A 27,980-nucleotide genomic window follows, 5' to 3' on the forward strand; every position below is an offset into this window, starting at 1 on the left:
AGCAACCATGAAATAAAATAGAAAAGCACACAGAGCCGAAGACATAAATTTTGAAGAAATAATTCTGACATGCAATTTTGAAAGCCCTTTTCAGGTCAGTGTTATTTTTGTAATTGATGTTACCAGTTTTATTTGTCTTCGTATTTTCTCCTCAATAAACAATTCAAATATACTTCAAGTACTCCTTTCACAAAAGGCAACTTGAAAACATGTCAAGCAGCTTGATTTGGAAGCTTTTCCAGGATTTAGACAGCTTGCACATTTTACTAAATGGTGCACATTTTTTAAAAGCTACTATCCAACATAATTCTTCAACTGCCAAGAGCAGTAATAGGAAGCCTATACTTACATTTCAGCTCCAGTTTGATGAAGTCAGTGTTGCCCAGATTCTCAAGAAACACCCCATCTGAGGCTGATGTTTTGAAGTAGAAAGAGATGTCTGCACTGGTTTCCCCTTGGAAGGTGGAGAAGTGGAGGTAAGATGATGAAGTAACAAAAGAAGCTGCGTTCCAGTAATTTCCTGCAGAGGATAGACAGGAAAGACATGTTTCAGTGCTCCCTTGAAGCTATTGGAAAAGTTGTATATTTTAAGGTTCATCTATGCTACGGTGCTGTCTGTGCCGAAGAAAGAACCCCAAGCACCTTGATTCTTGCTCCCTCTGTTTTGTTTTCCTGGGCATGGTGTGTCAGGTTTCAGAAGACAGAGCATGTTAACAGTAAATTTATTTTCAAGCTCTTAATTTATCATATCTAGTCATACTCAAACATTGTTATTAGATGTTTATTATAGTAAGATTATCATAGGAGATCATGACAGAGGGCCAAAACACTAATTTTGTGTCTGCCTCACCTCAGACACATGTTTTGCTTTCATATATTGCTGCATGTGTGACTTACTTGTCTTCAAAATTATTCTACACACCTAGACCCCCTCCTGAAAGTGTAGCCATGTCTATCAGAAATCAATTAATTTAAATCACAGGAAAAATCCAGTAAATGAAGCTAATCAATACAGACACAATTAATATATGCACCTAATAGTCCCCTAGTACATTCCCACTGGAGAAATATAATAATTAATAACGTCCAAGAACTATTACTGTATTTTAGCTAGAATGACAGTAAAATTCAGTGCAAGGTAGTATTACAATGCGAAAAAGAAGTCATGAGATATAAGAGGAGGCAAGATTCTCTTAATAAGAGAGAATCTTATAAGATTCATAAGAGAAGGCTTTGGGGTGACCTAATTGCTGCCTTTCAGTACCCGAAGGGAGGTATAAGAAAGATGGAGAGGGACTTCTTACAAGGGCACACTGTAACAGGGCAAGAGGGAATGGCTTCAAGCTGATATCCAGTAGGTTTAGATTAGATATTAGAAAGAAATTTTTACGGTGATGGTGGTGAGGCACTGGAACAGGTTGCCCAGAAAAGCTGCAGATGCCCCATCCCTGGAAGTGTTCAAGGCCAGGCTGAACAGGATTCTGGGCAACTGGTCTAGTGGAAAGTATCCCTATCCACAGCAGGGATGTAGAAACTAGAAAATCTTTAAGGTCTCTTCCAAGCCAGGCCATGTTATAATGATTCTGTGATGATGATATAGGTGATAGAGTAAGCCAATGAGAGACTGAAACAACTCATTCTAGTTCCATCAGAATGCTTATGTATCCAGCTTCAGAAATGTATTAGAATATCACTCATGATGTCATCACAGCTGAATCCTTCGTATTTCAGCTAATAAATACAATACTACTACTTTCCATTCCAGTCCAAAGTCCCAGATATTGGTTTTCCATTGTTTGATTACTGAAGTAAGTGATAATGCTATTATTTGTCTGGTTAGCACTGGATGAATATGAATGAGGGTGGCTGAAGCTTCACAAGATCAGCTGTGATGATATATGGCACTACTGGCCCACATTCATTCCAGAAGTTTTATTATTTGAGTAATTATTAGTCTCTATTCAATTTTAAATTGAACATCTGAATGTTTTTAGGTATAAATAAAAGCATACTATTGCTTCCCATAGTACTATTCCACACCCTCCATTATAATTCTGCCCCTCTCAAGGATTTAGGGTATTTGGAAAAAGAAGCCATTTTCCATTTAGTTCAATGCATCCCAGGAGGAAAATTGTAATTGAGATTTTGTGTGTGTGTATGTGTAAACACACATTTTAGCAGTGAAAATGGGAAGAAATAGGCATTCATGAAACTGGCATGGGTTTGTGAATTAACCAGTTAGGCTAGATCAGCTAGTTTTCAACATGTATTACTATTTACCCTCCTTATACAAATGAGTAATTTCCAGATTGAATGCTAATAATGATTTCTATAGAAATGTCAATAATCTTCATATCATAAACCTGCATGGGCAAGAAATATCTGCTCATTATTTGCAAGGTTGTTCTCTGAAAACATGCCCAGTGCTAAAGCAGCACGGATAAAAAAGGTCTTGAATTTTATTTTCATTCGTGGCCTCAGGTCTCTTTCTCTCTCACTTTTCAAAGTGCTCTCTCAATATTAGGGTTGCTTATGGTCTAGATGCGTGAGTGCTTTGTCAATAATCTGTAAATACAGGGTCCAGATGGACTTTGTATAGGCTCTTCCATTTGCAGATGTACCTGGACACCTCTATTTTATTTTCCTGGGACCTACAGATATGCTAGCTGCTGGCAAACCCTCAAAAAAGATTTTACTTTACTGAATAAACTCACATGAAATAATTGGGACTCAGACAAAAAGCCAGGAATATATTAATACAATCTCTGTTCGGGAGCTAATTTAGCTGCCCTGAATAACCTTGTAGAAATGCTTGAATGTCTTTGTAACTTAAATAAGTATTTTAGATCCTAGCTTTACATTCCTTGAATATTACCAAACTTCTTAGCCTAAAATATGAAGAACACATGACAAGTAAAATTGCTGTGAATGTGAGAGCTATAAAATTCAAGTACTCCTGGAGATAAATCTCTCTTCAGCGAGAAAAGTGTCCCAGCCACCTTGCTTCACCAAAAGAGACCAACACAGTGTATTATTATAATTAATATTTCAATAAAGTAAATGAGTAGGACCTGCTATATGAAACAGCTGTATATTTTGCAGCATTGTATTTACATATTTTTAATTATCTTGCAAATGTGAAACCATTAAATGCAATTTGACATAGATGTAGTCTGTAATGCTGGGACGCTGTGGGTTAAATCCTTAACTGTGAGAGTGCATAACCCAGGTGCTGGTTTGCCTTTACAGGGTTGTAGTTTTCTGTTGTATGTGACCAGTTGGACATTTCAGAGTTTTTAGCATTGGTATTGTTTATGGATTTATCCAGCAGAGTCCAGCCCTATGGCAAAGATTTCACACCTTTACCGCAGCACACTTGCAAAAAGGACTGCTGCTTCGGAGTGCCACTGCAGGGCCAGATATGCAGGTGGGTTCAGATGGAGCCTTCATCACCTTCTTATTGAAACAAAAGGAATCAATTTTTATTTAGAGCTACATCCAGCCTGCTGAAGAGCTCCATCACTGAGGATTTTACATTTAATTCAAAATGCTACGATTTGACTTTGCAGAAAATCTTGTCTGCAGGTGTTATTTGTGAGAGGATAAATATAAACAATGCAGACAGAATTGGAGAATCTGCACCTTGAGAGAGGCATCTTCAAAGACTATTCATGAGAAATTCCTATGAAGACAGAATCATATTTTTGCACTCTAGTATACATTCATCTCAAATCAATTTAAGGGAAAAAGTCTTTTTATTAAGAATACAATAGAAATGTTTTGCCAAACATAAATAATGATTTTTGTAATAAAATTATATCTTTTGATAAGAAATGGCCTCCCTAAGGAAATACTGTATAAAAATCCACTTTGCACACATTTATTACAGTTTCTTACTAGGAACTTTTATCAGTCACTGTGCCTCAAAATATCTTTGGTACATTGTCACAATTCTTTCCTCAAGTGATTTGAACATATTGATCCTACAGGCATTTTTCTCCCACTTTAGGCTGACAAGCTGTAGATGGAGAAAACTGGGACTGGAACTTAAACAGATAGAGGAATGGCAGGAGGAATATCAGACAGAAGGTGGGAAAGGCAGTTTATTTAGAAAGAAAACTATAAATGATAAGTTTTTAATTTATAAAAACACCAGAGTCTAAAGATGATTTTTATTGTATTATCTGAAATATGACATTATAATTCTACTTTCTTCTTTGAAACCTCAACTATAATTTTGTAATGAAGATCACAGCTCTGTTGTGAAGTTCTGTTGGTTTAAACTCACTTAGTGTTTAAATTTGATTTAAACCAATTAAACAGGTACAGAGCATGCTGCTGTCATGGAAGCACAAATACAAATCAATCAAGACACCAGACAATCCTTTTCAGTTGTTTGAAACTCAAGATAAACGTGGAGATCCCCAAGGCATGGCTGTGTTTTTCAGAAAATTGCATGTTTCCTGGCGATGGCAGTAAACCTTAGGACATGGGGCACACAGAGGCAGGAAAGAGAATTGCTGACCAGAGTGCCAGAGGAAACTGCCATGGATGTTTGCCTGGATCCAAGCAGGAATCAGAGCCATAGTTGAGACAGAGGTGCTTCAATGTACCACATAACACTTTGTGATTCTGTTTCAATTTGTGCCAAGGCTGCTCACAACTCTGCCTCTGCTGTGAAAATTAAAACCCAGCTCGTTAAGCTCCTGCAAAACACTCTTACTGCTTTCTCATTAGTTTTCCTAACCCTGAGTTACGGTGTTCTTTGTAATTTGTATGATACAAAAGTGTCACTTCTACTGCTCCAAAAAGACTCAGTCTCAGACAGGTGGCTGCACTATAATTGCAAAGGTATAATTTTTACAAGAGCAGCGATAGTCTGTAGCCACAAGAAACCAGCCCTACTACAAAAGTTAATGAGAAGGGACATCTTAAATTTCAGATAAAAAACTGAACTAAGACTTGAAGATTTTTCCCATGAAGTCCCACCTCAGCGAGAAGGAAGGTGACCCATAATACTGACAGGGACAAACACACTTTGTCCTGAGTTATGCAACGTGAACAGGCATCTTCTAATGTGTGGCAGCTCTGTAACTTGAAAACATAGAGTCACTGGACTTATAGTAATCAGCCTTTCAGCTTCTTCCTTGCAATATTTTTGTTCAGAGCTCCCTTGCTGGCTCCCATCAATATCTTCTTTCTTAGCATGATTGAAATTCATGCTTTAACACCATCAATTTCACTTTTACATTTAAACCCCATTGAAATGGATAATGGCAATACCAGAACTGTAAAAGACATCAGTGCTTTTAGCCCTGCCAGGCAATCGCACTAGAGAACGAATGCTGCAGTGTCAGGCAGCTCTTATGTATTACAATAGACCAAAAACCTCCAGGGCCCTCATCTGCAGCAAAACAGATTTTCTATCAAAACCATTATGTGAATAAAATGTAAGAATAGTCTTCTATTTCAGAAGAGATGGATGTGTGAATGGAAAACTGTTCTGTGGCACAAAGTAATGGATTGAGATTATCCATACAATTATGCTCAACAAATCAAGTTTGTGGGTTTTTTTTCCTTTCTGCTTTTTCCATTCTGAGATAGGAATTTATGCATGCACACAGAGCAGTTTGGGTACCAGTACAGCAACAATCACACCTTAGACTCAAGTCTTCAGATCCATTTCAGAGTGGAACTGGCTGTAATGAAAACCAAATTTGCTGTTGGACTTTCTATTCGAAAAGTCAAAGAAAATTGGCAGTGTTTCTTGCACTGGGTTGTACTTTATTGTGAAAGATGTAACCATGGCCTCAAAGCAGGGCAGGTACTTTTCTGTCATCAGTGCTAATCTTAGGGATCGAGCTGAGATCACAGCTTCAGTCTGAGCTGGAGTGGGGGGGTGCTGGGGAGAGGAGAGCAAGAATGGCAAGTTGTTGGCATTCTCTCCTTTGCTGGGAGGACTATAATGACAGTGGCTTCTTAGTGACTGAAATACCTGCTTGGTGTCATTTTTCATTGTGCTGACATGCTTTCAAACCTTTGTTTTTCTCTGGTCTGCAACTCCATGCCACATCTATTACATTTCACACTACTACATTTACTATATTTAATGCATATATAATTTATTATATATGGTAATTTTTTGCATTTCTTTCATTTTTTTGGTACCCCTAGAATCAGTTTTGACCAGTTCCAGTCCTGAATTTATTTGCTTGTTGGTGAGTTGTTCAGAGCCTTGGGGTCCCCTCTATCAGTCAGAGCCCCATGCCTGTATCCCTTTGCCCAGAATCCTACGTTCCCAGTTTTCAGGACTGCTGAATATATGCCAGTTATGCATTTCTCTGCCCACTGCCATTATCCTTATTGGTCCTGCACCTGAGCCACAACAACGCCACGCACTGCTGCAGGTTGGGGGAGTGCAGCTGGAAAGCTGCTCAGGAGAAAGGGATTGGGGGCTGACAGCCAGATGGATACATGAGCCAGCAGTGTGCCTAGGTGACCAAGGGCATCTTGGCCTGTATCAAGAGTAGTGTGGCCAGTAGGAGTGGGAAAGAGATTGTTTTGCTCAGCACTGGTGAGGTTGCACCTCAAGCACTGTGTCCAGTTCAGTGTCACTCGCTTCAAAAAGGACATTGAGGTGCTGGAGAATGTCCAAAGAGGGCCATGAAGGTGGGGAAGGGTCTAGGAAACATGCCTTATGAAGAGCAGTTGCAGGAAGTGGGGTTGTTTAGCCTGGAGAAAAGGAGGCTCAGGACGGGCTGCCTGAAGGGAACGGTAGTGGAGTCAGGGTCAGTCTCTTCTGGCACATCTTAGGTAAAAGAGTGAGAGGAAATGGCATTAAGTTTTGCCAGGGGAGATTAAGATCGGCTCTTACAAAAGGTGTCGGCATGAGGCACCTGGGGATATGATTTAGGCGATGGTGGTGCTGGACTGACAGTTGGACTGGATGGTCGTGAAGACCCAACCTTGATGATTCTGTGATTACATTAGTCATCAAGATCTAATTCCACAAAAAGTAACTACTTTTTGCTATTATCTATATAAAATGGTGTTGTACCATAAGAAGATAAGCAAAGGTAATACAAACTAGGTATAATACTCCTGCCGATTAGGGGGGAAAAAAAAATTTGTTTCATCTAAACAAAGTTTGAGGCAGTGCTCAAAATAGTCCAAGCCTGGCAAGTCTGTGACTTTGAATACTCCCTACCATACCCAAAGACAAACTAGAGATAGCAATAATGTGTTTCTTGGGTTGTGGGTTAACAATTTATCAACATCACAGCAGAATATCACTTGAAAAGAAGCATGTAAATTGCTACTTAATTTAAAATTAAGATGGTAGTGTCCTGATTTACTCAATCCAAACCTGAATCAAGAAAAATAAACCAGAAAGAGCTGCTACACATGATGTTGCCTTAATAGCAAAAAAGTCTTTTGACAACACACAGGAAAAATAATCCCCAAGCAAACAGATGGAGAGTGTATTAGCACTGTATAACAGCAAACTGACTTACCCCCTTTCAGGCTAAATAAAAATATAGGTTAGATTTCAATTTCCAAGCTAAAACTAGCTGTGTATCTTTCAAGAAAGTAACAAATGGCTGGAAGTCCAGAACAAAACCTGCTGAGAATATCAATACATACAGAGATGAGCTCAGAGTTAACAAAACAGAAAACTTAGCACTGCAGTGGTTACTGTCATGTTAAAGACAATTCAGATTTTAAAAGATAAATTCCAGATTGTAGAATTTTTTTTATATTGAGCTTTTTATACCTTGACTTTTTTTTTTTTTTGTATTGACCGTTTAGTCCAAATGCCTGACCACTTTAGAGCTGACCAAAACTTAATCATGGCTTCAAGAGTGTTGTCCTTAAACACTGACAGGCACAGGACATCAACCACCTCTCCAGAAAGCCAGTTCCAGGGCTTGACCACCTTCCCAGTAAAAAAATGTCCCCATGTCAAGCATGAACTTTCCCTGATGGGTGCAACTTCTAGCCATTCCCATCTGTCCTGGCACAGGGTACCAGGGAGAAGAGCTCAGCACCTCCTTCTTCTGACTCCTGTTTAGTCTCCTGTGAGCCAGCACTCCCAGAACTCACTCTGCAGGGCTGCTCTCGAGACATTTCTCTCCCAGGTTTGTGCCTGACATAGCTCCATAGGGCAGAATCTGGCATTTTGACTTATTAAATTTTATCCCATTAATCAAAGCCTAATGATCCATTCTCTCAGATTCCTCTGCAAGGGTTTTTCTCCCTTAAGAGAGTCAACAGCACCTCCCAGTTTGGTTTAATCAGCAAACTTGCTGATGATGCATTCAACTACTGCATCCAGATTGTTGATAAATATATAAACCCCTCAATCGCTATACTACATCTCAAACTCAAAGTAATTCCTCAAGGCTTCTCTTCTGGAAGTTCATTGCATGCACCTTCTCTGAAAGTGAGATCCTGAAAAGGTTAACTGTCTACTCATTTGGGTGGTGACCTTCCACTGATGCCCTTGCCTCCTCCAGCTATGGGGAGGTTGTTTGGTCTTCACTTACAGACCTTTGCCACCTCTCCTTCTGCATGCCTGCCACTGCTGTGACAATTGTTGACCTCATTACAGAACTTAACGTCTTCTCACGTGGGCCCAAGGTCTAAAGCCCCAAACTCCTTTATGCATAACAAGATACTGAGGAGAGAGTAAGTGTATACATTAGTTCTTTAGAAATTAAAGAGTTCCTTCCCTATTTGGGATCAAATTGAGTTCTCTGGTCAGCAATGAAGGACATAACTTATATTAGCATTGCAGTAAGATGGATAGCAGTTTATCAGCTGTCATTATAAATTATCTGTTTTCATAAAGATTCTCAAGTGACAACAGTTACAAGACACTGATCAATGGATATAAACACAGATGCTAAAGTTTGCTTTACTCTGCCAGTCACTACATTTGCTGAGTGAGGGAAAATGCAATCACATTTATCAGTGAAATGTTGGAGTCAATAAAACAGATTCAGTGATGCAGAAATGTTTCCAGCACCTGCTGTGTTTCCTGCAATCATCTTTGGAAGATCATTTTTCAAAACTCTTGCCTCCTGGTCACAAATCCTAATCACGATACATTCCCTGTCACTCCTGGCATCATTACTTTCATCCATCTAAAGAATGAAAGGTCCTGATCTGGCCTGGTTTACAACCTGGAGCTTTGTAATGCGCTGATAGAGCTTTAATGATGCATGTAAACTGGTGTCCTTTCAGGGGAATTTTTTTAAGCAATAACTGACCTGTAAACACGAGCTTGATCACCACTGTGCCACAGTCAAGGCAGTGTGTAGGAACCCTGCCACGGTGCCAGAATGGTAAACATTAAATACAGGAGCCTGCTGCTGTCCACAAACCTTGTTATTGTGAGGACCTGATCCTCTGTTGTCCCCTATATATTGGTGGGTATTTAGCTGTGCAAAACAATTGTGAAGCTTTCCATCCCCACCTGGTAATGCTGCATAACTACCATATGCTCAGCACACATCTGTGCAAGATGGAAGGCAAAGACACAAGGACAATAATGTAAAAAAAAAAAGAATTTTCTTAAGAATTCAGTTCCTCTATGGCACTAAATCTATTCCCTGTGCTGCAGAGGTGAACTGAAGGAAATGGTAGTTCTCTGCTCTCCAGATCCTTGGCAAGGTGTGTGAACAATGAGATGCAGCTCTAGAGCTCTGTAGAGTCAGAGCCATTGCATTGTAATTCACACCATGTGAATTACATGATCCAATATCCATTTCTTCTGCCATTCCCATTTGCTCTTTCTGCCAAGAAGAATGTGCTGGATAATCTTCACACAGTTCTTCCCCTCTAAATTTTCTCATTTTCTCTGCTTAGAGTGACATTTTTGTTCTTATTTGTGGCTTTAAAATCACTTGTGTTTGGCTATGGGTCTGGACTCAGTGTCCTGGCTCTTTGGTCACCTGATTTGTTCTCCTAGTCCAGCTACACTTTCACATTGGAATTTTCTTTTTGGAATTAAAATGTAAGACGTAATTTATTCTTGATGTAGTACACTAACTATTCTTCTTCATGCCATTGATTCCGTTGTTATTGACAGAGATCATGAAATTATTTTGCTTGATCTTCTGTTACTGGATGGATTTCAGAGACTTCTGAACTAAAGCTGAGAATATTTAAGTCACAAGTTACGACTAGGTCCTTTGGTGATTTGTAGCCTTCTAACTTGATGAAACTTACAGCTAAAATAATTTGCTTGAAGTAATCATTTAATTCAGCAGGTGCATTAGTACAGTCATGCTGTTCTACTGCTTATTTGTAGAAATATACTTTTAATGACTTTGTTCATGTCTCAGTTCCCAGTTATTAGTAAGTAGTTCAGATACACATTAAACCTACAGTTGAGTAAAACTGCCTTAATTCTTATGGTGCTGCTCCAGTTTCATGTCACTGTAACATTTTTCCAAGTCCAACTTCCCATATTTTTTTGGTGTGTAGTTTTTATGGACTGTAGCTATTTATACAAGCATTTGCAAAGAATTTGAATTATAGAGATGGACATCGTTTTCTGAATTCAAACAGCTGAGAGCTTAACACCTCCATGGCCTCCCAGTCCTACATTGCTCTAGGAACTGGGAAGAATCACTGGACTCCGTGTTATGGTACCATTCCACCTCAGACACTGGTGTCTTGGCTGGAACATCTGCTCTGCTGTGTGCCGTGGCCCTGGAAATGCTGCTTGATATGCCTATGTTGATATAGACTTTCCCCCTTCTCTCTTTGAAAAAAATGTCTTTGCAAAGCAATTTTACAGTTCATTTCTATATCATCTATGGCAGAGAAACTTTTCACATGACTGCATTTGAGCATTTATTCCATTCCCTGCCTGTTCCTTATCTTTAAAATAACTCATTAAGACTATCACTACGTGCAAATATCTTCCTGTGATCTGACTATGTCAGCAGTATTCTAAATCGAAGAACACAAAAAAAGACTGGCTACAAAATTTAAATTAAAAAATAAAAGTTTCTTAGTCTTAACATTGCCATTAGTGACACTTGCAATAATGTTATCAGAGAGCACACTTATATGGGCAAATGTGGGCTCCCTGTGGGAAGGTAAAATTACTGTAGGAACTGCAGCTCTCCCTCTTCTAACAGGCATTGTCTACTCACACTTCAAATTCCACACAGGTGATGCAAACAAATATATGTAGTGTAATAGCAAATCTAAACCAGAACACTGATGAAAACATTTTAGACTAAATAAGTTTTCATTTGGAGAGAGAAGAGATCTTCTGTTGAACTCCTGTTGCAGCTTAGTGGTAACAGCAATGAGACCAAGAATCTTAAATGTATATATATGTTACAATGCCTTTATATGAATTTAACAACTATTAAACCAATCAGAGTTTGATATGTAACAAAGACTTATACATAGTACATACAATATAAAAATACCAGCTTTACCATAAAAAAATTAATAAATAAAAAAATCTATCACAAATAACCCATGCTAAAGGTTTAACTTCCCCACAGAACCCCTTCCAACCTCAACTATTTTGTGAAAGTATGAACAATGTTTCTAGCTTGCATAAAAATTACAAGAAAAATCAATACAAAAATTGAAATTAAATTAGTATTTTGGAGGGGAAATGGTTTGTGGAAACAAAATATAACTCTACATCTACAGGAGATCTGATTCTGACCTCTTGCAAATCACTTAGACTTAGCTCTACTTTCATGGCATTACACTCAATTTACACAAATCTGAGAATATTTACTCAGTGTTTACTTCCCAAATCTTTTCCATCTCAGCCAAAAGACTATGTAATGAAAGAAAAAAGGGTGTGAAAAAGATGTCTTATAACGAACCAAAGTTCATTCTTTTTATTTTTCTTTCTTTCTTGCTTGCTTGCTTGCCTGCCTGCCTTCCTACCTTTTTTAGTCTTTCCCATCCCAAATGTCTCTCTACTAAACAGTCATCTAGAAATTTGGACTTGTAAAGAGTGTTTCAGCTGGCTTATAACAACAGAAGATTGCAGATAAAAACTGCCTTTAGACATTTTACAAAGCGCAGCACTGAGTGGGAAAAATGTGAACATCTAAAACTAGACTTTCAGAACACAAAAGGAACCCCTTGCAGTGAAGATTTTTATCTGAAATGGAAGGTGACTAGGGGTAAAGGCATTGTGCCATAATTTAGTCATTCTAAATTCAATTTCTTGGCTCTGACATTCTTTGCATACATGACCCTGGCCAAGCTGTTTATGGCTTATGCCTCTAGAGTCCAAGATCTCTGAGGTGAAGAAAATACCATTTCTCTTTTCTCCTTTATAAAGTGTTTTTGAATCTTGATTTTGTAGGACTGTCAACATTTGCAGCGAATTGTGGTTACAATCGTGGGCTGCAAGTGGCAGCATTTCTATTTGAAACAAAGTACAAAACTTGGCTGGAATTTGAACACGCTCCTGTGATACAAGAGTCAACAATAATTTTCCACAAATTTGCTTCTTACTTTCCACATTATCCAAATGCACTGGTGTTGGATGAAGTCATTCAATGAATGTCAAAATATTTTGAAATTGGAGAACACAATGTGACAACATTATTTATGGATAAAAATATATACATGCATAAATATTAGATCTAGCAACACTTAAAAAGCAAAGATGACAAATATTTTACCATTTGTTTAAAATCAAGTATTTCTTCACAGTGTTTTGTAACCTTGCATGACTGTAATTATCTCACAATGACCAAGATACCTGTCATGGCACCTTATTATGACATTTTTTTCCAATATAAATATAAATAAATGTAATAACATTCTTTGATCGTTAATGAATACTGGTGATTTTTACTCAGACTTTGCTTGGCTCAGGCATGCAGCCCAAAGCAGAAGGCTCCTTAGCAATCCTTATATAAGAAAACTAAATAAACATCAGACATGGCAGATCTAAACTTTTTGAAAGGGAACATCACAGTCATGCTTACTATCACAGCTACTAGATCAGGAATTTGGTGTTGGGAAAGAGTTGAGGCTAAACTAAAGAACCAAGCTATGGTCTGTATTTGGTCTAAATAAGAAACTAATCACAAGCTGTGAAGTGTTTGGGCTGCTGACACCAGAGGTGTACTTCACTTTGATCTGCAAAGACTTTCTTCTTCTGAAAGAGGGAAGAGCTGTACTCTGACACTCGACTTTACAGTTTCCTTCATCAGGAAAAGAGAGTATTTGTGCACAGCAATTTTGATTCTCAAATGGAGAGGAAGGTCACAAATGGACCAAAATATACTTGTATTGATCAACTGAGATGTCAAATATACATTTAAAAGGCAGTCTTGGGAGAAAAATGTTCCTGCACAGAAACTGATATGAGTTGGGATCTGATTTAGGGAAACCACCTAATTTCACAGGAATTTGTTACTGCATGACAATCTCTGTTGGAGGAAATTCTCCTAAAGGCAAAAAATAAATGTGTCTTTTGTCTAAGGAAATATTGACATGAGTCAAGAAATGCCTTGGAACAAAACCAGAGTTAACCCTGGAGATGGAAGTACTTGAGATGTGCAGGTATACCTAGGTCACTGAAGCTCAGACACCTCTCCAGGACTGGAGTGGAGGGCTGGAGAGTTGAGAGCAAAAGCTGACCTGCACAATCTTCCCACAGCCAGCACTAAGACAGGCATTGGTCTGAGTTCTTCTCATTTACTGTATGGGTTTGGCTGGAGTTCCTTCATGTAGATAGAGCCATGCCTTGTAAACTTAACATATGCCTGTACTAATTTCCTCAACTGCAGCTTGACCCTCTAAGTGGGGCTGCTCTAGCTTGGATTCAGCCTTCATGTAAGCCACTATAATGGAAGTTAGATTTAGTCCTTCCTCTTCAGACTATAAATAGGCAGCCTGTAACTAGCATTGCATGTTCCCTGTGTAGTCATCCCTAACAGACAGAACAGCTCCTGACAGTGAATCTTTGTGATATCAGCTCTCTGCATATGATGGTGGGCCACCCTCTCAGCCATCTTACAATGTTTGCTTAAGAACACACTGGACAGAGCGCTTGGCTTCGACCATCACTAGCTCTGATTTGTGGGTACTTAACCTGGTCTGCTGTTGTCTTGTGTTTATAGCCATTTGTTTCTGAATTTGTTTAGTATTCTATGGGAGCTTGAAGGTACAAATACACACAGGTTAAACCAGAAAATTTGATGAGGAGGAACCAAATGAAACCCTGTTTTTTGCAATGAAGGCAAAACTGGCACCTGTGTTTATTTTGTTTGTCTCATTGCAAGTGAACAGCTTATGTACATATTATTATATATGCATGTCAGTATTTGTCAGCAATCCAGGCTCTTACTGTTTTTCTCTAGAAGCTTACTGTTATATTTTTTCAGTGACAGCACAGGCAAATAATGGAGTACCACACAAAGAAAACCATTATCCTCCTACATCCCCTCTTCCTCACTCCTTCCATCTGAATCCCTCCCCCCAAAAACACTCCAAACAAGAAAACCAGGAAGAATAAAAAGAGTACTAATTATTGACAGATTCAGATTTGTTTCTTCTGGGAATTTGAATGAAAGCCAACAAAGGGTTAGCAAAAAATCATCTCAGAGCCTGGTCACTGCTGAGTTTACCTTGTCATTTCTGAGTTCATTACTGAGTTTCTAGAAGAACAGTTGAACCTGCAAAATGTTCTTTCTCTCCCATGTGCTGAGCACAGTCAGCCAGCTGCTGCGAGTGCTGAGGCAATGAGGGCTGGGGAATAGGGTGGCAGCAAAGTGGATTACTTCAGCTGCATCTAAAAATGTATGAATTCTGCAGAGAGAGAAAGCAACAGGCCCTGCTTCAGAAAAGGGCTGATTGGCTTTTCTAAAAAAAACTGCCGTGGCTCAGTGAAAGGCTCAAATGCTCATATGAAGGAAAGAAACATTGTCTTCATATGAATAGCATGAGGACAATCCTGTCCATAAACATTTATTGCAAAAGTACACAAATAGCAGGGAGTGAAAGCTTATTAGGCAGATTAAACCCAGCCTGTCAGGTTTTTTTCTGTTGTCTGTTTTTTTCTGTATTTGTTCAAGGGTTTTCTTTTGTGTTTTTCTCTGTGCTGTATGTGTTTGCTTTCATTTATTTATTTATTTTTTAGCTGGAGTTTTTTCCCCCATCTGATGAGTAACTATGCAATTTCTTTGGCTTACACTTATGATAGTACTGGTTATGCTTTTACTGAGAAAAATAAGTCTTATTTTGCAAGCACATATCTGCACTATTTCCTTTGGGGGACACCATGATACCAAGGCAAGTTTTTCAGTTTCAAAAGCAGTTGATAATGCTTGTCCCATCAGAGGACAGAAGAACTTAGAAGTATCATAACCAGGTTCAGCACTATTTATCATTTCATTGACTCTGCAAATAGTATTAGCAGCCTCTCCCTTCAGGGAATGAAAAGCTACAGGTTAGCAAATCAGTAAGTTTCTGTTCTGTTCTAATCTTTCTTTGAATAACTGAAAGAGCAAACAACCCCTAAGTCAAAGGGTAAATCTAGATAAAAGATGATTATTTGCGAAGTCATTTGGGCTTTTTCCCCCCTTTCAAAGAAATAAGGTAATAAAAATCTAGCCTTCATCTTCATAAGCTTCTAGCTTAGAATTTTTCCTCTTCTGTTACCACTTTTTTAGATTTGGAAATGAATATCGTTAGGAAGTTTTGCGTCTTCATCTTCTTGCCCCCCTTCCCACACCCAGTCTCATGCACAGTTCTGTATATTTTGGCTTGAGAAAGAATGAAGCCAGCTTTAATCAGATGATTACTTATCTGCAGACTACTGCAGTTTGGTAATCCAACTCATCTTACTCCTGCGGCATCACTTAAATAGAATGCTTTTCAAAAATACAGAATAATAGGAGAACTGTGTGCCAGATTTTACTTTTAAGGGAAAATGAATTCCTTCTTTATGAGGTGAACCAGTATTTCATAGCATAAAGATTACTTTTTAAAATGGATAGGGCATATTCTGCTACTAATTATAGATGCAAATCAGGAAATGGTACATTCACCTTAACAGCTTTTAGTCTTTCTACAACTTGAATATGCCACTGCTCTAAAATCTCTTAAGCTTATCCAGCTTAATTTTATAAGAAATTTTAGCTGATATTATAACAATTGAAGATATGGTTTGAATTAAAAGCCTGGGGGAAAAACCTGCACACACACACAAAAAACTTTTTAAAGCTCTGTACAGATTTTCTTCTTAAGCTTAAAAACAAGATGGCAACCATGGCTTTTCCTCCTGGATGTAAACCTAATGCCCAGTTTTCTGTACGTCTCAACTCCCGTGTGCATTTCTACTCAAAAGCTTTGGCAGGCCACCCTCTCAAAGTAAAAGATTTAACCTTTTCTCCTGTTCCCATGAGTTTTAGTCCTGAGGAAAACACAAATCAAGATGACTGAAAAGGAAACATGACAAGTCATAGCTACTCAGGGAGGGTAATAACCAAGTATAGAAAATTTAAGGTATTGACATGATCTGATGTTCTTTTCGAAGGTGACTTAATCACAGGTTTCTGCACAGAAAGGATCCAGACTTCAAGCAATTGTGCTGGGCTTGCTGCCAGGAAACCTCATAACTGAGTGCTGCTATCAGCCCATCCAAAAAGGAAAAGCAGAAATAAAAAGGCAAAAAAGGAAAAGTTCTTGGCCATCTAATACTTTTGGAATGTTAGAATGCTTGTCAGAGAGGTACCCACTCCAAATACTGAATTTTTCCTTAATGGACAGAAGGATTCTGGCCTTAGTTCCTCATGGACTTAAACATAGGCCTGTCTGAAGCTAAACACTACTAATCAAAAGTGTCAGTATTTTGATAGGTTGTGCCTTCTGAAAAAAGGATGAGGATGAGAAACTGGTACCTTCCCTAAAGACCATTACCCATTTGAGCCTCAAATAGGACATGCCAGACACCAAGGAGAGAGACAGAAAAAGAGAAAAGCTCAGGAACAACTAGCCCAGAGCAATTAAAAAAAAAAAAAAGGGCTGAACAAAAATCCAGGCAGAAAACCTTAGCTTTTGTAAGGAGAATAATTCACATCAACAAAACTAGCTCTAGAGCAAAAAATGATGGCACTCAGTCTTGTTTCTTGTTTCTTCCGTTCTTGTTCTAAAGTCTATCTCATTATGAATCTTGCTCTTGTCCAAGGTTCTTCATCACTTCATCATGCAGTAACTCCATGTCTTGCGTGTTCACCTACCATTACATCAGTTCCCTCAGCATGGACATTCCAGGGAATGTGACAACAGGTTTTTCCTAGAAATTCTTATCAGAAAGAGTGTTTGTATCAGAAATAATATGACCAGAAGGACTAAGAAGGTGATCACACCCCTGTACTTGGCACTGCTGAGGCTGCACCTCGAATCCTGTGTTCGGCTTTGGGCCCCTCACTAAAACAAAGATGTTGAGGGGCTGGAATGTGTCCAGAGAAGGACGATGGAGCTGGTGACAGGTCTGGAGCACAGGTTGATGAGGAACAGCTGTAGGAGCTGGGATGTTTAGTCTGGAGAAAAGGAGGCTCAGGGGCACATGGTCAATCCTTTTTCTTCAGCCCCAATGTTAGCAAATTTCCACCCCCAAAAGCTGACACAGTATAGATACACAATATCACTTCAATTTTTCTTGGGGTCTAAAATTACATTTAAAAAAGAAAAGAAAAAAGAAAAGAAAAAAAGAAAAGAAAAAAGAAAAGAAAAAGAAAAAAAAAAAAAAAAAAAAAAGAAAAGAAAAAAGAAAAGAAAAAAGAAAAGAAAACTGCTGCGTGGTTAAGGAGAAGAAAACTTGTGTCTCTACAACAGGTTCCTGAATGCTTGCTGTCTGTCTCTGTCTTTCCAGCAATTTTTGGATACTGTTGATTTCTCCAACAGGTCAGAGACTAGTAAACATGACTTAGATACTGAATAGCAAAGTGTTCAGAACCAATGCTTTGCAGCGGTATTTGTCTGGTATTTATACTATCTACAGTGTTTTCCGTCATGGGTCTGAAATTTTCTGTTGCAACTTCAGATAAAAATGCTTCTCTCTGCATAACCCACACTGCTGTATCTGTGCCTATTTCTCTGATCTCCATCCCACAAAAAGTTGGAACATTGATCCACAGAGCAAGTGAGTTAAATGTATCTTCTACACATTCATTCCCCTGTTTGTTTTGATTTATTTTAAAGCTTTTTTGCTATTTCCTATGTCACTGCTGGGTTTCTGCAATCTAGGGAGGTGTCACCTTATCTTCCTGGTCCTTAGAACTGCAGGCATGTTACTTGTCTGGCCAGTGTGAACCCACTGTCTGGCTCTGTCCCAGAGCTGGGGCTGGGGTTTTGGCAGAGGCAGATTGCTCCTGTATCAGGCTGAGCAGAGCCTAACACATCCCTAAGAGCGTGCTCTCTGAGCTGGGGGAAGCAGCTCTTACCTGTTGGCAGGCTGCTAGTGAGCTGCCTGTGCCTTGCAGAAAGAAAATGAAAGTGGTGTGAGAGGAGAGACAAGGAGGGCATCAGCTCATCCACACTACACTTGTGGAACTTCAGAAGAGTTTAGGCCTTCACCCTATGCTCTGCTGCAGTGTGTCATGGCTGTGAGGCCTTGAAAGCCTCTTCAGAGTTTTCAGGAATGTTTCCTCACCAAGTCTCTCCTTTCCATGCCAAGTCCATTGCAATTTCACACTGGAAGGGATAAAGGTGCACAAGTGCCACTATAGTGACCAAAGTGACATGGAAGATACAATTTAATCCAAATTTGGCTTTTCAAAGGGTTGAAGAAATACCCCGTGGCACTTGTGAGGCCGAATTTGGTATGTGCAGCCACAGCTCTGTAGCTAGTTCCCTGAAAGTGTTTGCAATAAATAATCCAATTTTAATTAACATGGGATATAATAACTCTTATTAAATCTAAATTGAATGCATGTTAGGGAACTTAAATTTGTAGTATTGCCCAATACAAACCTCCAGAAGTGGCAGCTTCAATTCCATTACTCCAAGTTTTATCACTATGTTAAAAATGACCTGCTAAATTACTCTCCTGGGTAATGTGTAATGCCATAAAAATTAAACACTAATTTATTACTTAAATAAAAGACATCAGAGATTGTCAGGGTGTTAAACATCAGGGCTGGCTTGTTTTGCAAACCATATTTTATGGCAGACCCAGCTGGTCCTCCTTAAATGGAGCTCGAATAAACAACATTTTTTTCTAAATGAAAGCAAACAAACGCCAGGATAGGCTATTGGCTCTGAGTATGGGATTTCAAACTTTTTTTCTGATATGGATCACATGGTACTGGAGTGACTATGTCTACTGCTGCCACTGGTGACTGAAAATATCATATCTTCAGTAAATAAACCCATTATTTATATATATAACCTCCCTGGACCAGAGGTTTAACAAAACACCCTATCTCCAGTGTTATTGCTTTCAGTTCACAGGCTGCTGCTCTTTATCACTGCTACTTTGTGCTAGCTTTGCTAACCAGATATGAGACTGATAATAACCTTTCTAAAGATTCAATTGCAACTTTGCCATCGACATAAAATGAAGCACAAGCAGGAATGACACCACTTTCTCTTTGATGGCTGTTTTATTTCATTTCCTCCTCCTAGAGTTTGTGCAGAACTGTGGCAGATCAAGCATCAATCTTCCCTCAACTCTCTGTTTCAGCAGGAAGAAGAAAGCATACAATACACAATATCGCTACAAAATATTCATTTTCCCCTAAGCGCTGGCAATTAATAATGATAATAAGAAATTAGCTCGATTTTCAAGAGGATTAGAAGGGCGAGGTAGGTGACTGCAGTCATGTCTCAGTGCTGAGTTTTCATTTTCTTATATGATCGTTCAACTCCAGCATCGTGCAGAATCCGAGTTTCTCTCTGGCACACATCTGGGTACCTGAGCAATGCTGTCTCCCTAAAAATCCCCAGCAGATGGCAGCAGGGTACAAGCTCTGGGAAAAGGAGACGCAGGCGACAGGAGTTTAACCTTTGTATCTAAGGAAGTGTGAACGAATAGTTCAGCTTTTTTAGAAATTCTTTTTTTCACCACTCCCTTCCCTCCCCTGTGTGCAGAGCAGAAGGATGGGTAGATGGGTAATCCACTGTCCTCTCCGTGTTTCAAGTATCCTGCATCTCCAGTTACGGTGTGTGCCCTTCTTGCTTCGCAGTTGCCATGCTGGTCTTGCATAAGGAGGGCAGCAAAGAAAAGCCAGGTGGCTTCTCCAGGAGACTCAGCCTTGAGTCTCTGCTTTGTTTGGAGCCGTTCTCCCTTTGTGACACTGCCTACAGCATAGCCTCATGTCCCATGGTGGTGTTTCCATCCTTCCTAAGCCCCTGTGGCGCTTTGGAGAACTGCTTATCAGTTTGTCTCTGCACTTTGGAAATGAAATCCTGCACTCCTCGCTGCTGGCAGTCAGGCAGTGGCTGCCTGCCAGTCTTTACAAGACAAGAGCTATTCCTAAAAACTACTAGCTGCAGATTTTGGGCACAGTGAGTTCAAAGCCTGCTGAGGTGTCTGTTGCAGCTATCCAGACACTAACACCAGAAAGCTTCACTCCTCACTCACGGCATTGCTGGGTAATCCTGTGGCACTGTAATCGACAGGCTGCAGCCAGCAAAGGCAGAGGGTCTGACCTGCAGCACGGGGTGAGAGCTGCTCTGCCATCATCTCCTGACACTGCTTGCTCTGCCAGTAACATATCCTGACTGTCCACATCCCAGCCTCTGGCACGGTGCCCCATGCCACTGCCAGGACTCTGTTCTCATTCTCCAGTCCTCCTTCAATATTTGCTTTCACTCTGCCTTGCTGCTGGCTTTCAACTGCTGTGTCTTGAACCACGTTGTGACTTCTCTGCAATATAGACTGGGTGCCACCCCTGAAATGCACTTATGCTTGCTGCCCCACAATAACCACAAACCCCAGCAAAAAAGAGAGCTTCTGCTTCTTTTGTAAAATGCACAGATTGGTTTCATAAGCAAGGACAAAGCGATCACCTTACAGTACAAAAGAAGAATAGGGCCTGTTGCAGGTGGATAGGAGACAGCTGGAGGGGAAAGAGGCGGGCTGGAGCAGCAGGTGGTATATTTCAACAGCCTGCTCTCTTCCAGGAGCAAAAGGAAGAGCTCCAGGCAGATTTCAGCTCTCAGATTCATATTCTGCTTTCTGGGCTTCTCCACTGGTAGCACAGAAACATCCTGTCTGGAAGATCTCTCTGCATGAGTCAGCGTGAATGGCAGGGATTTCTGTCCCTGGGGGCATGCTGTGCCAGTTGGGTTCTGTGGGCCAGGCTGATGTGGGAGCAAGAGAGGCTTTGATAAATTGTACCTGACATAGCATTTCCTCAGATATATGAACTGGAAGACCAAAGCACAAGATGTCTGTATGGACCACAAGAAGAATTCAAATCTGAAATACAGGCTTATGGCTCAATGGGAGTAGTTTTTTTTTTTTTTCTGTAAGGCTCAGTTTCTTAATACCAACCACAAATGGAATAAAAATCAGCCTTTACATTTTTATCACAGGTCTATATGGCATTATCATTTCAGGTCTATATGGCTTTTCTGCACTACATTCATTAATTTCCACATTTCTTTAGTAGGCTCCATGTTCTATGCAATTCCTTTTCAATATTTCCCTAGAGGCAAAAATACAGTATAGCAACCACTTCCAGGAGAAAACCTCCAGTCTTTGGATGGCATTCAGCTGCACACCCTCTTTATTGTGCTGGACACAGAACAAATACTCAAGGACATGAAAAAGGACAGTTCATTCCACTTTTGCTGATACTTTTGAATATCCTAGGTAACTTTCTTTCTTTTACAACTCTGGAGATCTGTACACATGCAAAAAATCTAAAAAAGCAGGAGCAAGAAAGGTATGAATCAAATGTTTACCCATCAACGATTTCAAATTGATAGTGACTGCTTGAAAACTTTTGTATAAATAGAAGTTTGCAATAAATAAGAAAAAACAGTCTCTCAGGCATGCTGCTTTGAAATTTTTCAATCACACCTGGCATATTTATCACCTTCAAAGATGTGTACAGTACACTGCTTCTCTATGAACGTGGGGATAAAATTAAAAATAAAATCTCAAACCTACAAGCCTGATCATGTTTCCCTAATTCTTATTCTTGGTTATTTAATGAAGTAGCCAATTTGATAAAAATTAATTCAGTGGCTGAAAATACTCCTGAAGAACAGGTTTAGTAGTCTGGTTTTCCTAGATTTCATTCCAGTAAATTTGATAGGTTTCTGTTATGTTTTGTTTTAATATGCTGAATTCAGATGAGAATTACATTTACAAATACTAAGCAAAACATTTACACCTCAGAGAGAGAGCATGGAGACATCCTAACAATCCACAGGTCTACAGAACTTCAGAAAATTGTACCTTCCCAAATGTGCAGTGTGGTTTGCAATGGCAGGAAGATCTAGTTTTTATTAGTAGCTTTGCTCACAGAAAACAGCTTCAGTGTACAGAAGATATTTCTTCTGCAGAAAGCTTTCTGAATTTCAACAGCACTGAGAAAAGGGTTTGCAGTTTCCTAGTAGAAACACAGGTCTGCTAATTCTAACCATGTCCAATAACCAATGATCAAAACTGGGAAAGACAGCACTTTGGATTAGTAAATGAAAGCCATTAGTAATACCTACAACCTTTTAGTCTGCATTTCCTGACCATCCCTAATGTGAGAAGAGCAGCCCCACTGTGTGTTGGTTATTATGAGAAAAATCAGCACACATTTACAGTCTTATAAATACCACAGAAGGCATCTGCACCATTCAAATAATGCTTAAATTAGGGAATCAGGAAGCCAACTCATTTTATTGTAATGAAAGGGCAGAAAAAAATCTGGATAGATCTTTAGGGAGCTTTCAGGGTGAAAGAAAGCCACAGTATACAGAAATAAATATTCATGCGAATTTACAAGCACAAGACAAAAATATCCCTCTACATTGTAAATTGGACAAGAAAGTCTATGCTATCTGTATTTTCCCAATAGGGTTACAGTAAATACTTCACATTCATATTTTATTCTTTATCTGTAACAAAGGTTTATGATGTTTTCTACTGGTAGTTGATGGTATTTGAATATATGGAAACCAAACTGGCACAAAAAAAATTAGTATACAGAGAAAAATACTGCATTGTAATATGTGGTGGAGAAATATCAAAACTGATAGTGGTGGACCTGTATCAAAACCGTTTCAGTAATGTAAACATTATCCTCAATTGCTGTCCTAATTTTGTCTACCCTAATGGCTACCCTAATTACCCTCAGGACTTTCAGAGAGAAGTGTTACAGAAGTAAAAGAAAACCCTACACCTATTTTGAGAATGCCTGCTACATTTCCAATCTGCTGTTTTTAATGAAAATTCTCCCTTATAATTATTCTGCCTCTTATTCAAACATCTTCAGTCTTTGGATCAAACCCACATCAGGTGGCACAGAAGGCAGACTTCTCTCAGTCCACAAAAGTACTTAGAGAGAATGAGACACTAAATTCCTATGCAAGCACTTCAGATCTTTTTCATTTCAGTGAAATACTCCAAATCAGAGCTCTGCCCACTGCTTCTGCTAGATAAGAACCCATGAATTGCTACTAATTTGGATGGATAAGTTCTTAAACAGGAATAAATTACTCAAACACCTCTGTGGATGTGAGCCATGGAGCAGGCTATGGGGGTCTTAGAAAGTTGACAAGAAAAGTGTGCAGACCCTGTTGAATTCAGGGTACCAATATGGAAGCTGTGTGGCTCCTTGTCTGCTCTCCTGTCACTTTCTTCTCCTACCAGCAGCAAGCTTCCAGCTGCAGGCATCTGTTCCTCAAAATCTCTCCTGGTGTGTCTGTTTCATCAGCTTCATATCATATCCTCCCTTGATTGATTTTCTATCATTTACACATTGCTCTCAAGCTCTCTTTTCCAGCACCTGATCTTTGTTTTTAAAAACAAGAAACCTCCTGTTCACAGACCATATGTTGTCTGCGATCATTAGCCAGTTCTGGGAGTGCAGCCAGGAAGGAGTAGTGGGACAAGGAGTGATGGTCTCGCAGGAAATGTCCCTTCCTCCCATCCCTGTGCACACCCTGGCAAAAGGGGAGCATCAATATCTGAGCTGGAGGAAGGAAGATAGTAAGGAGGGAGGGAGAACAGCATACACAAACTTTGAAGCTGATAGGAGAGGAATGTGTTTCATATCAGCTTTTTCAGGAACAGACCATCATCTTAATGGTGAGTTTACTACAGTGGACCAAGTAATTTCCAGTTCAGATTGTTGATTTTTCCCTGACCACCTATTTTCCTGATGTTATTTTCCAGACTATATTGAATTCTAAGCCTATTTTCATTTCTTCATTTCCTTTTACTCTCAACATTATGATCCTTACAAGCTCTCTGCCTGACCCCTTCACAAAGTCAGGGAGCACAGAGTCTCCCATTCTTCCTAGGACTGTCCCTAGCCAGTCAGTTATCAAAAGTGAGCTCACAAAACATGAACATTTAAAAGATTGATACATTTACAATAAGGGTAAAAATGAATAATAGGGTGAAAGTAATTTGAGTTAGAGACATTTAAAAGGAAAGCAGTTACAGACATTTAATTACTTCTTTATTGTCTATAATAACATGGTGGCAATGGTTTCAGCCTATTTTTCTTGAGCTGAGAGACAGTTTGTTATATGCTGTCTCCATGAATATCTCCAGCATGCAAATAGAATGCCTGGTAACTGCAAAAGGCAATTACTCTTATAACATATGCATAATGAAATCTGACTGCATTATCTTTTTGTCCTTAATAAGAACAGTTTACATTTCTGCAATTTGTGATGCATCTTTTTCTTTTAAGATATGTATTTGCATGGTGCTTTTTTAAAAAAGTGGGAGGAAAAAAAAGAGAAGTAATACAGTTCAAGTAGCCCTCCAAACATTCATACATTCAGAATGGAATGATGGCATTGCTAATTAAGATGAAGACAAAAAGAAAGGACACTTTTATATAAACACATGCCTTCCTCACTAAATCAAAGAGGAGACAACTGAGGAAGAGGGCAGCTTCTGACACTTTAGCTAGTGACAGCTGTCCTCAGAGAACGGAGCTGGACAGGCTGAAGTAACACCCAGCACTTGTGCCTGGTCTTTAACTGATGGGGCTGCCTCAGAAACAGGGTCTGGGCCTGAGAGCTTCACTGTCCTGTGCTGGGAGATTACAGAGGATCAGTGTAGGTCCCAACACAGTCAATGGCTTGCAGAACCAGACGCTAAAATTTCTAAGTGCATAAGCATATCTATCTATTTGAGCTTTCAATGGCTCCCTTTTTTCATGGGATCATAGAAAAGACTTCCAAGATCATCAAGCCCAAACTTTGACCTAATATTGCCACTAAACTGCGGCAACAGTGTCACATCCACTCATTTTTTTTAACATTTCCAGGGATGGTGAGTCCACCATTTCCCTTTCATCATGACACACTCTAAAATTAGGGAGAATCTTTTACTGAGTATTGTAAATAAGTAAGATTGTGATATTAAACCTGATCCAGCAGCTCTTGGGTACTGTAGTCCAACAGTGTGGACTTCAGAGAATCCTAGAGAATTGGGTTGGAAGAAGGCTTAAAAATCATCTAGTTCTAAACTCCCTGCCATGGGCAGGGAAGACCTTCCACTAGACCAGGTTGCTCAGAAAACCTGGCATTGAGCACTTTCAGGGATGGGGCATCCACAGCTTCTCTGGGCAAACAGTTCCAGTGTCTCACCACCGTCACAGACAAGAAATTCTTCCTTATGTCACACCTAAATCTACCCTCTTTCAGATTAAAACTGACTCTTGTCCTATTAATAAAGGCCTTTGTAAAAAGTCTCCCTCCTGCTTTCTTATAAGGACCCTTTATATATTTAAGGGTTGTAATCACGTCTCCCTAAAGCCTTCTCCAGGCTGCACAATCCCCACTCTCCCAGCCTGCATTCAGAGGGGAGGTGTTCCAGTCTTCTGACCATATCTATGGTCCTTCTTTAGACCCACTCCAAGAGGTCAATTTCTTTTTTTTTCTTTTTCTCCTGGGGACCCCAGATCTGGGTGTAGCACTTCAGGTGAGACATCAGAAAAGCAGAGGGGCAGAATGGCCTTCTCAACCTGCTGACCACACAGCTTTTCATGCAGGCTGAGATCTGATTGCCTTTCTGGGCTGCAAGCATTGACTTACAGAACAAGTTTTCAGGGAATTTAATGGGAGTGTTGAACATTTAGACAGAGTAGTTGATTCAGTTCAACATGAATAATACCTGGGCATCTCTGAACAGACATGAACATGTTAGTTGAAATAAGGCATTTTTCTTTGATTGTAAAGAAATACAGGTATTCAGATAACCCATTTAATTTAGGTAATTAGCAAGCTGTCTTTATATGCTTGGTTTTAAATAGATGGATAGATGATGGTTTAGCAAAAAACTTTAATCCCAGCAGCTAATGCTCATTGTTCTACTGAGTCACATTGAGCTCTGTTTCAGTATGTCAGAATGATGGAAGATGTAGCCTATCAAGCTGCCAAAAACATGAAGCGTGGAACAGAAATAGATATTTTTAGTGTCACAGGTGCTGCTGAATTGTCTGGAGACATATTATTCAAATTTGCAGGTAATACTCCATTCACAGAACACAGTGATCATGTTCTCTGTTGTTTCTTGAAAGCACTGTCCTGGAAATTATTAACAAAACTAGCTTCTCATGGGGAAAGGCAAGGTTGTACAATCTTAGGTCTCTTTTAATCCTGTCTATATAATCCCCCTGTAACCTCAAAGAAGAGTTTCATGCTATTAGATTATGCTTGGTACATTGCATGCTTTTGTTTTTTCCAGTGTTGAGCCCTCTCAGGCAGAAGACATTATTTATTCTGGGTCATATACGTATGTTTTTGCACTATCCTGGTACTTGACTTCTTTGTTCAAGTATGATAAAAATGCATGGGTCGGGATACCATAAGCTAAAGAATAAATTGTGAATGCAGCAACAAAAAATATTGCTGCTAAGAAATTATTGTACTCTGTGTTTCTTCAGTTTCCAGGTCCTGAAGTGTTTCCTTCAAAATATGCTGGCCTCGTGGTAAGATCTGATGTAGCCCTGATCGTTCCTGGAAGAGTTCTCTTCAGGCTGAAGCAGATTCTGGTCTTTAAAAACACACCTGCTTTGAAAGTCCTCCTTGAAGTGCTAGGATTGCTGGGATCTTTTCCTCTCCCAGGTTCTTCTCCACCCTAGAAACTAAGGAATGCACTGTTCAGTCACCCATGGCCCAGATTTAAGTCTTCAACACTCTTCCTGAGAATCACAGCACAGAGTTTAAATGTCTCCACTTTAAGTTGATTGAGTATTATCATCCTAATTCCACATTGCATGGAGGAGGTAAGTGATGCTGAAAATCAGAACTGCTTTGACATCTAAGTTGGTGACAAAGCTGGCAGCAGAGTCTCTCAAGACATTCCAGTCAATCTTCCTAGCAACACCTCCTTTCCACCTGGCATAGCAAATAAATACTAGCCAGTAAAAAGGAATCTTATTTTATGAAATATAATAAACCTTACCACAACCTCAGAATGGTGTCATATTGGTCCTGAGTTCTGAAATTTAAGCTTTCTTCCTGGCAACATTTTAATGCAATTTTTAGAAAAATAACAGAAAGGAAGCAACATCCTTAACAGCCTTATCAACAGACACTATGCAAGAAGTGGAGGCATGAGAAATTAATTAAATAAAGAAAAAGAACCTGGTTATTATTTTTATTTTGAGACTGCATAAGAACATACAGTCTTTTTATTGCACTGTAATTATTGAAATTATAGAATTTTTTAAAAAGTCCTGTAGTAGCATCTGAAGTCTGAAAGTAGAACTGCCAGCAAAGAGAGGCCATGTATATTATTAATAGAGAATGAAATTAGAGTAACTAAATGATGGATG

General features: G+C 39.3%; 1 protein-coding gene across 3 annotated transcripts in view; it reads right to left on the bottom strand.

Annotated features, from left to right (window-relative positions):
- CNTNAP2 (contactin associated protein like 2) overlaps positions 1-27,980 on the bottom strand; it is a 1,021,862-nt gene that overhangs the window by 115,627 nt on the left and 878,255 nt on the right. For all 3 annotated transcript variants that reach the window (XM_030970934.1, XM_030970935.1, XM_030970936.1), the window contains one exon: positions 350-520. In XM_030970934.1, coding sequence (XP_030826794.1) covers positions 350-520 — 171 coding nt within the window. The remainder of the gene's footprint in view (positions 1-349; positions 521-27,980) is intronic.

This window comes from Camarhynchus parvulus, chromosome 2, assembly GCF_901933205.1.
Source record: "Camarhynchus parvulus chromosome 2, STF_HiC, whole genome shotgun sequence".
Lineage (NCBI taxonomy): Eukaryota > Metazoa > Chordata > Aves > Passeriformes > Thraupidae > Camarhynchus > Camarhynchus parvulus.